At 37.7% G+C, this 10,248-nt stretch overlaps 1 protein-coding gene across 1 annotated transcript; it reads left to right on the top strand.

Annotated features, from left to right (window-relative positions):
• The first annotated feature begins 5,944 nt into the window (after positions 1-5,944).
• On the top strand, positions 5,945-10,035 carry LOC149205582 (endoglucanase 1-like). Its single transcript, XM_089395123.1, has 8 exons — positions 5,945-6,645; positions 6,762-6,968; positions 8,037-8,237; positions 8,337-8,429; positions 8,511-8,672; positions 8,770-8,881; positions 9,019-9,182; positions 9,372-10,035. Exons 1-8 carry the CDS (start codon positions 6,364-6,366, stop codon positions 9,696-9,698), a joined length of 1,548 nt encoding a protein of 515 aa, XP_089251249.1. The 5' UTR covers positions 5,945-6,363; the 3' UTR covers positions 9,699-10,035.
• Positions 10,036-10,248: the final 213 nt, after the last annotated feature.

The following is a 10,248-nucleotide window of genomic DNA, read 5'->3' as shown; positions in this document are numbered from 1 at the left end:
TGTTGCACAGGCTCTATCCTTGCAGGAAGAGGAGCAACAACACATTGTTGAGAGGTTGGATGCTATTGAGTGACACAACATGTTCTTAATAACGTTGGTCTCTTGGTTAGTGAAAAAGCAAGGTGGAAAGGTTCAAGTTCGAGCACCAGGAACCTCCAAGAAGTCTCACATCACCCTCTTTGATGAGATGGAGCACCCTATTGCGCCTTGACCTTCTGTTTGTCTTCTTGGTTTGGCAGTCTTTGCTAATCTCCTTCTTAGGTTTTTACAACAATCTTTAGTTTTTTATGTTACCTAATGTTGATACATTTAATGTCAGATTTCCCCTTCTGGGTAAGTCGAATTTTGTTACAATGACTATTACATCCTAGTTTCCCCTCTTAGAGTAAGATCAATCCTAAACTTGATTTCTATCACAATATCTATCAAGGTCATGGGTTTCTTACATCCTAGTTTCCCTTCCATGGTAGGATGTGCAATTAGATTTTTGTTACACCGTCTTGTCATAGTCACGAACTTGCTTTTGGCAATTATATAAATAGTTGGAAATAAACTCTCTAAGCAAATGGAAAATTTTAACATAGTAATAAAAAGATTACTAACACACTCTCGATATATTAAATTTATTTGTATTCATTAAAACATGTGTTTAGCCAACTTTGCAAATGCGATCAGAAAATTCCTCATGCATGAACTGCTCTCATGCTTTGGTACAAGCGTCAATGTTGTTCCGTCGCAATGTCATTCGTTGAAGAAAAGAACTTTATCTTTTTCGAAAGGATGGTTTATTTAATTATTTTAATTTGCGCCGTATATAACGCTGAGATAAAAGCGGGAATGTATTTGGAATTGAACTGAGTTATTTAGATAAAGTCGGGATTGTGTCGGGCGGGAATGTGTTTGGAATTGAACTGAGTTATTATGTTAGTTATTACATCAATTTTGGACGGTGATTTGTTTTTTAATAAATTATCGCCACTTTAAATGCGCGTAGTTTAAGGAGGTTGAAGGATTTTTGTAAATCCAAGTTATAGTTGTTAAACTTCAAAATTTTAGGTATCCTTGACGTTTTTAATGGTGTTGAATCCATTTCCGTCATCAAAAACACTATTTAAACACTGACTCTACACGATTTTTTGAATTATTTTTACCTGAATTCTAGCCATTTTTAACTTTCCAGGCAATTCCTCTGCCTTATGATAGAAGGGGACGAGTGGTGGGCCTTCTCATTTTAGGGTTCACTCTGGGATCATACGGTCGGCGCTTTTAACTTGGATACCGATATATTCGGATAAGGAGCCGGCATATTTCTCATTTGTCTCTAGCTTTCTATAATTTCTTAGCCATTGCATATGTTATAATTTCTTTAGTCTATTTCCATTTCGCATAAGGTTTTATTTATTTATTATTTTTAATTAAAGAAAATATATTAATTTAAATTTGAGAAAAAACTTATAATATACTAATAGTAAAATTATATTATAGATATAATTTAAATTATATATATGTGGAGTAGTTTATTTTTTTAGGTATATTATTATTGGTGAAAAAATAAATTTTCACTATTTAAATTGTATTTTTAAATGTATAAATAAATTTAGTGTCTTGAAAAACTTTTGGTATGTTTAATTTATGCAATTTCAACTATTGATATTTGTAATTTCAATGATTTTTCTGAATTTCAAAGGAATTTTGATCAAAACTAGTTGAAATATGTATTTGGGAAAAACAAAAAAGTTTTAAATATTTATTCCTATAAATATCATAATATAAAATTTCTCAATATTTCTTGACCTTTTATATTCCATAAAATAGACCTAAAAATCTACTAATTTTTTTTTTTTAATGTGAGATTCTATTGCCTCCAAATGACTTCATACAAAACCAACTATCATTGTTTACATTGAGTCCTATCACAGTCTGTCACAAGGGAAACCAATATTGCTGACAATGGACAATAGTCTAGGTCTATCAAAATGTAAATAAGTGTTATTGTTAAATACATAACTACTAAAATACACTTTAGTACTGAAAGTAAAAGACATAAGACAAAAGGTTGAAACATACATCAAGTATATGATGGCATCACTAGGGCCGGATTCCGGGTGATGGTAGTTGGGGTTGGAGGTTTTAGGCCACATTGGAGATGTCCTTCTATGTGTGCTAACCTAGCATCTAAACTAACAAGGCAAGAACGATGGTGACATTGAGCTCATTGAATTTCATTAAAAAATAAGATGTTGCCATTGCGGTCCACATACTTTTCTTTTAAGACCCTGCACAAGAGTGTCTTCGTTTTCTAGTGGAAGATAATGAAATTAAGATTTGGCTATGTATTCCCCGTATGCATAAGGTCAGGAACCCAATTGGCTACTTCGACTTGCATTTCAAAATTGGAGTATGCTTGGTGGTCATTAGTGGTCAAGGCTTCTAGTCGAAAGATTCCTCTTGGATTTCAGTACGAGTGGAGGAGTGGAAAGTAGAGGTAGAATTTTGAGCTTGAGATTGGCCTTGAGGGCCTTTGCCACCAGATCCTTGATGACAATGCATCCTCTAGCAGGGCATGGTTTGCCAGGGCACAATAGGCTAGATTGAGGAAAACCCCCAAAAGACATAGAAACCAAGAAGATCATAAGACTAAAAACATATTAAAAGGAATGCCCATTAAATACTAAGCTGTCATGGAGGTCTAGAGCGAACTTTAACAAGTTGAAACATCAGGTTAATGGAGAGGGAGGGACTCTAGGAGGGGTTTGACGACCATATGAAACCAAAATCATTAATACTAGTGCACATAATTAAGACACTCTGTAGACTATGAACTAGAAGCTGCCATACAAAAATTATCAAATTGAAATAGTTGAAGGAGTTGTTGAGGAGCCATCCCACCAAGCTTGGAAATGCTGCAGGTTGAGGACAAGCCTTCATCGGTTACCTCCTTCCCCTACTCGATATTCCATCATAGCTACCACCAATGTCCCATGGGTCACCTCCTCAGTCATTGTTGTCTTTCTCCTCTCACGAATGTTTGACACTAGGTGCATGCATTGAAGGCCAACGCTCCCAGAGTCAGGACTTCCTTATAATACAACTCTCAGGGACCCATCGCCATAGGAGAGAGCATCCCCTTGAACTAGAGATGAATCACAAGAATTACTGTAGGACACGAGGTTGTGACAAATAGAGTTAAGCTCCACGAAGCATACATCATGGGGGAAATATCTCATCTACGACCGGGGAATGTTACAGGCACTACAGAAGAACCAGAGTTGAAGTCACATAACCAAAAGCACGCAGGTAGAGAACATGATACCATATGATTGTGAAAGGAATGAATATTGGTAAATACATGTGTGATTGTGTAGGCTAGGATAGCCACACACACCGCCCCCCCTCCCCCGCCCCTCCTAAATGAAATGGGAGGTGGTGGGGTGGTGGGATCCCCCTCCCTCCTCCATTGATGCGAAATCCAACACCCTGATTTGGGATGTTTTAAAGTGATCGAGGATAATTTGAAGCTACCCCCTCCCATTAGACCATGCCTCATCAAACCATGTAGCTTCTAGGTAAATGTTTTGTTCTTGGAAACCTACATTAGCCAGGAAATAAACTACATTGTTTCCAAAATGTCAAGAAAGGGAGGTAATATTGAAGGAATGGAATGTGTCAAGATTTGAATGCGAGAGATGAGGATCTCTAGTGGCCAAATTTTTTAATGGAGTCTCATTTAAGATTTTCTTGATTGTTGTGAGAACCAACTAAGAATAACCATCGACTTGTAGTTTTGAGTATCCTTCATTTTTGGAAAGATACAGACTTCTCTCCAAAGCAAGAAATTCTACCACATTATTATTGTTTATCCCAAAATTTCTAAAAATTAGTGCATGGCCTTCACAATCACAAAACATCTTTCCATATATTGATTAGTTAGGGTTCCCCTTAGAAGCACCATTGAAATTCAACTTTATAAAGCCTATTGTAGACAGGGTAAAGGTTAATGGAGAATCATTTCTTCTGTTCTAGGACTTGGTTTTGATATGAGAAATGATAGATGGTGAAAGTTCTAGCTTGTTTAGAAGCCCTCTCTCATGATGATTGCTTTCCAATCCTCCTAAATTCCAAACCTTTGATAAGATGGTCTCCCTGATGATGTTTTACTTAATGAGTTACCATACTTGTCCTTCTTGAAATTCTAATCACTTTGAAAAACATTGTAATTAACAAAAGGCATGGCTGCTCACAACTTCTTCATGGCCAATATTTATAGAAGTGGAGTCCTGATTTACTATGTCCATGCCATCTGTGAGTGAGTGCACAATTTCATCTTCCTTTGGTCCCCTTGTTTGATGACAATATTTGATTATATGTTCTTCATTAGTCTTCCTTGCTCAAGTTTATCACTACCTCCTTAATAAAATAACATTTTAGTTCAAGGAAATAAATCTTTTGTTTCAATTCTACAAGAGTATTCATGATCACTATTATTTGAGAATTGGCTTGGTGGTCATTAGGAGCTATAGAAAATATAGATGAATTTGTACTAGATTTGTTCCTCACAATTTCTAAAGACTCTTTTAATCTCGTAAACTCTTTTAATCTCGTAAACTCTTTATAATCCATAACAACTATGTTAAATCCAATTTCGTCAACTAAATATATATATAGACCTAAAGCAACTCAATTCCAAAATCCTTTATTAAAGTGTTTTAATTCTATGTAAATAAAGCAAACCACGCTACTCAAACAACTTTAAACAAACGTAAAACATAAAATATATGATACATTCATGACTATATAGTTAATAATTCCATTAACATTGAGAACTCCCACCTTTATTACATTTGTTTTTCCACAATAAATAAACAAATAAGATAAAATGAGATTTTAGAAAAATAATATGTTCTTGGTTTAATTAGATGTTAAAGAAATCATTAACCGGAACAAAGTTCAGCCACAATTATAGACTGAACCTCATTCCTTATCTAGTCTGAGTCTCTGCAGTAAAGGTTGAACTTTTACTTGATTACTTTACTTTTCTTAGATAAGATACCAAATCCTGTATGAAGGCTTTTACAATTGTTCCTTTGGGAATAATAATGATCCTCCACCCAAGTTACTGGAGTTTTTAACTTTTCAATAAATATTTTAATTTAAATTTAGAAGCTACACCTTTATATTACACTACATTACATGGATGATCTTTTTAATTTCATGACTCGTTAGTGCGGTGTGTAATGATATTTGTTTTACCTAACAAAATTATCTTTCCGTGATCTACTTCTATGCCTATCATTGAATCTCCATTTCTCCGTATATCTGTTTTAGTGACGAGAACGGTAGTCTTCACCTTTTATGTTAATATTATCCCCAGGAAATATTGCTCATGCCAACTTGCATAACTCAATTTAATTTAATTCACAACTTAAAAATATTTTGTGCTTGAGAAATTTAATCCTCACTTAATAAATCCAAAAATAAAGTTAATTTAAAAGGTAAATGTCATTTTATAAAATAAATGCCTCTCCACTTTTTCCGAATTCAGGTTACGTGATTTTAGACACTATTTATACTTAGGATTCCTCAATCTCATTCGCATATTTCTTACGAGGAGAATGTCCGGTAGATGGCAATGTATGGCACGCGCTGGGCCCAGTGAAGCTACATTTCCAATCCCAATTACTATGTCGGACCGGAATAAACGCAATCCCATTGCCTTTACCCGAAACAAAGGGGTCCCATATATTCCATGATTGCGCAGAAAATGAAACATTTGAAGTTGCTGGATACAGTACCCTAGCGTCCGTTCGCATTCACATGTTTCCACTCATCAAATGTCAGCAACTAAATAATTAAAGCAAGATATTCAGTCCCCATTGCTGTTGACGAAATGCACCGGGAATGCGAAATCCATTGTTTTTTTTCCCTCTTTCTACCAGACGTTCGACTTCGACTTGACTGCTCAGTCGTGACGCCCTAAATTTCCACGATCGGCGCCACAGTTTCTCAACAGCCTTTGCCTTTGAGAGGGTGGCGCGTCCCCACCCTCTGTTAGAATATCGTGCGCTTGTGTTCCGAGATTCTCAATGTCGCCGCGCCACTGCGGGAAAAAAAGCAATTTGACTTGTTTGTCAATGGCAGCATTGGAATGCTCTGTCTTCTTTCCTTGATATGCGGATAGTTATGACCCACTCCACTGGCTTTTTCCTCCTTATTTTGCATGATAATATTCCTTCAACAGATGACTCGTGATATTGATCTTCATTGAAATTCTTATAAATCCCCGCTCGTTCCCATTCCCATTCCCATTCCCGCTGCATACCCACCTAGCAGATTGAGTTTGTGAGTTTAACTGTCATTTGAGCAATGAAGGTGGTGTGGGAAGCTTGCGTGGCGTTTTCGCTAGCTTATGTTTACATCTTACTATGGATAGGCACCGCAACGGTGGAAGCCACCCCCTTCCATAGAATTATACCTCCACTCCAATCCCTTTATGGCCGACGCGGCCCCTCTCTGTCTCATGACTATAGAGATGCTCTCACCAAATCCATTCTCTTCTACGAAGGTCAGAGATCTGGCAAACTCCCGCTCAACCAGCGAATGAGATGGAGGGCAGATTCTGCCCTTTCGGATGGAGCTGCAGATCACGTATATTCTTTTCCACCCTTCATTCACGCACATTGTTTTCTGCCTGGATTCACTAATAATTTTAATGGCATCGTACGGGTTCGTGCTTTCAACTTTTTCGCTGTTTCACATTGCAGGTGGATCTGACGGGAGGATATTACGACGCAGGAGACAATGTGAAGTTTGGTTTCCCAATGGCTTTCACGACCACCATGTTGTCATGGAGCGTTTTGGAGTTCGGAGGGCGCATGGGAGATAACCTCGACCATGCAAAAGCCGCTATCCGTTGGGCTACAGATTACCTGCTTAAAGCCACTGCACGTCCCGGTGTTATATACGTGCAGGTAATCTCCTCCTCCTTCTCACTTTACTATCAATGGCAACTACTAAGGTTGATTAGTTGCCTACTGAGTTTATGATGACTTGTTTCTTTTCTAAAGTTTCCTTTTGCATCAGCTCCTCTCCGAAATGTATATGTGAATGTAATGTGACTCTAATTCCATTGCAGAATGTAATGTGAGTCTAATTGCATTCTGCAATGTGAGTCTAATTGTTTTGCGGAGGGGATAAGAGTGAAGGGGGAATAAGAGTGAAGTCAAACAGTAAATTTTATCTTGTTTTTTTATTAAAACGTTAAAAATGGTGGAATATATAAAATAGTAGAAGAATAAGGCGTGAAGGGGGATAAGAGTGAAGTCAAACAGTAAATTTTATTTTGTTTTTTTTATTAAAACGTTAAAAATGGTGGAATATATAAAATAGTAGAAGAATAAGGCAGCGGCTAACCAGCCCGTCATAGGGCATTAAATGTCTAGGGAGATGCAGGTTGGATAGCCCGATAACACGCGAATTCCCATTTCTTATTTAATGCCCAGTCTCCCCGCTTTCCTGTTATCGGGTTATCCAGCCTGCATCTCCCTAGGCATTTAATGCCCTATGGCAGGCTGGTTAGCCGCTGCCCAAGAATAAGTAACTTGATTGATTTAGTTTTCTAATGAATAAAGATAAAATTTAGGCGAAAATCATATTATAAGAGTTTTGTTAAGGTTTTTTGAATTATCTAGTGTGATTTATGGTTTCATTTTGTTTTGACAACGAACAACATTAGATGATTTGGAATACATCCACAAAACTTTTATAATGTGATTTTCACTGAAATTTTTCTATCACAAAATTTTGAATTCAGATATGATCTATTTTTATAAAGCTAATTCTGTAATATTGATTATAAATTTTAGAAATATTTTAAAATCTAATAGATAAAACAAGTAAAACAATTGACTTAACTACTAAAATATACAACTGAGATAAGAATGACAGTGAAATAACAGCAAAATGACAGTGAAGTAACGGCAAAATAAGCTTATCCTATGTAGAAATACTAATCCATTTTTGGTTGATGAATCGTCCAGGTAGGCGATCCAAACTTAGATCACAAGTGCTGGGAGAGGCCAGAGGACATGGACACATCTCGCAATGTGTATAAAATCGACGCTGATCATCCTGGATCCGACGTTGCCGCAGAAACTGCTGCAGCGCTGGCAGCGGCATCCATGGTGTTCAGAACAACGGATCCCATTTATTCTAGACACCTTCTGCAAACTGCAATGCAGGTATAATACCTACCCCTGCCTATTGAATAACTACATTTCATAATTTATCTTCTGTTTCTGGTACTAATGCAAGATTTCACTGCCTTTGTTTGTGTGAAGGTATTTGATTTCGCTGACAAACACAGAGGCGCTTACAGTGACTCCCTCCAGTCGGAAGTTTGCCCATTTTATTGCTCATACTCGGGATATAATGTAAGCATTCCGATATATATGTTGTTATCAATGATACATATGGGATGATATGATCCTTATGGCATGTGAAATTGGTTGCAGGACGAATTACTGTGGGGAGCAGCATGGTTGCAAAGAGCCTCAAGGAATTTATCATATATCTCCTACATTCAATCACATGGCCAGAATCTTGGCGCCGAGGATAACGTCAATATATTCAGCTGGGATGATAAGCACGCAGGAGCGAGGGTTCTTTTGGCCAAGGTCTAATCATATTGCATTCCCCTTGCGCCAACCTAAATACATTGTCTGTAATTTCAATCTGATTATTCTGATCTCCGATTTTACTTTGGTTGCGCAGGAAGTTCTGCTAAGAAATTCCAAGTCCCTTGAGGAATACAGGGGCCACGCTGACAACTTCGTTTGCTCTCTCTTGCCCGGAACACCAAATTCTCAGGCGCAGTACACACCAGGTTAAACTTCGTGAGAATTAACATCGAGAATCTACCAGCCTTTAAATTACATAATGATAGCAGCTTAGTATACTGGATAGCTTTGGACAAATCACTATATAGTTCAAGCTCATTTATTTGATTTGAGGTTTTCGCAGGCGGACTACTTTTCAAAATGAGTGACTGTAATTTGCAATATGTGACGTCCACAACTTTCCTGCTTTTCACTTATGCAAAATACTTGAGAGTTTCCAAGCAAGTGGTGAGATGCGGGAACATGGTAGTCACTCCAACCAGAATACGTACACTTGCAAAAAGACAGGTACTGATCACTGAAAACTGTTCCTTATGAAAACTTTTTTTTCCCCTGAACCGAAAATTTGAAAAAAAATTACACCCTCAGAATCCCTCTCAACTCATGATAAACCTGAATTTAGATAAATTTAAGCTAGATACTTTGTAAGATCTGCTACTCTTGATCATCTTAAGTTATGAATCCAATTCTGTGCAGGTGGACTACATACTGGGAGACAACCCACTCGGAATGTCATACATGGTGGGCTACGGTGCCAAGTTTCCAGAGCGCATACATCACAGGGGCTCGTCGTTGCCTTCGATTTACCAACATCCCCAAATCATTCCCTGCAACGATGGCTTCCAGTCGTTGTATAGCAACGCTCCCAACCCAAACAGACTCGTTGGCGCTGTCGTGGGAGGCCCCGACAACAATGACCATTTCTCCGATGAGCGCAATGACTATGCTCACTCTGAACCCACCACTTACATCAATGCTCCTTTGGTTGGATCCCTTGCTTATTTGGCACACAGTTTCGCTTAGCATCTGCTTTCTTCCCTTTTCTGTTCTTTAAACTAACTGTATTCCTGCCCTCCAGTTGTCTTAGTCGTCGTTTTCAATATGCTGTCATCCCTCATTTCTTTCTCTATCAGTTTTTCCTTTGTTTTGCTTCGTTTCGGAGGATGGGGATGATGCTTTATGTCTGTATATTATTCTGCAGCGGATGTCAATTAGCAGCACATGACGAAGTCAGTCAGTTCAAATAGGAAGTCTTTTCTTGAGTGAGTATCGTAGAGTGTGGGAAGCTGTGGGCTACTCTCATCTCACCTTTAATGTCCGCCAAATTTCAATGAAATATGTATAAATTAAATTATGTGTACATGGCGGCACATGGCATTATTACATCACATGGATTTTATTGTTCAATCATCAAAATGGTTCAGTTGAAAAAAAAATCATTGATGGCGATGATCCTCATCAGTCACTTCATTTAGTGGAGAGGAGGGGCCCGGCTTCACCCTCTTCCACATTCCACATGCCATGATGCTATTATCTCCAAATACTCAGCTCAAACCTATGAATAGAATAATGA

Source organism: Pinus tabuliformis, chromosome 1_2, assembly GCF_031772625.1.
Source record: "Pinus tabuliformis cultivar Carrire ecotype Pingquan chromosome 1_2, CPIR1, whole genome shotgun sequence".
Lineage (NCBI taxonomy): Eukaryota > Viridiplantae > Streptophyta > Pinopsida > Pinales > Pinaceae > Pinus > Pinus tabuliformis.
The sequence above is the reverse complement of the archived record's forward strand: the minus strand, read 5'-3'. Positions and strand labels throughout refer to the sequence as shown.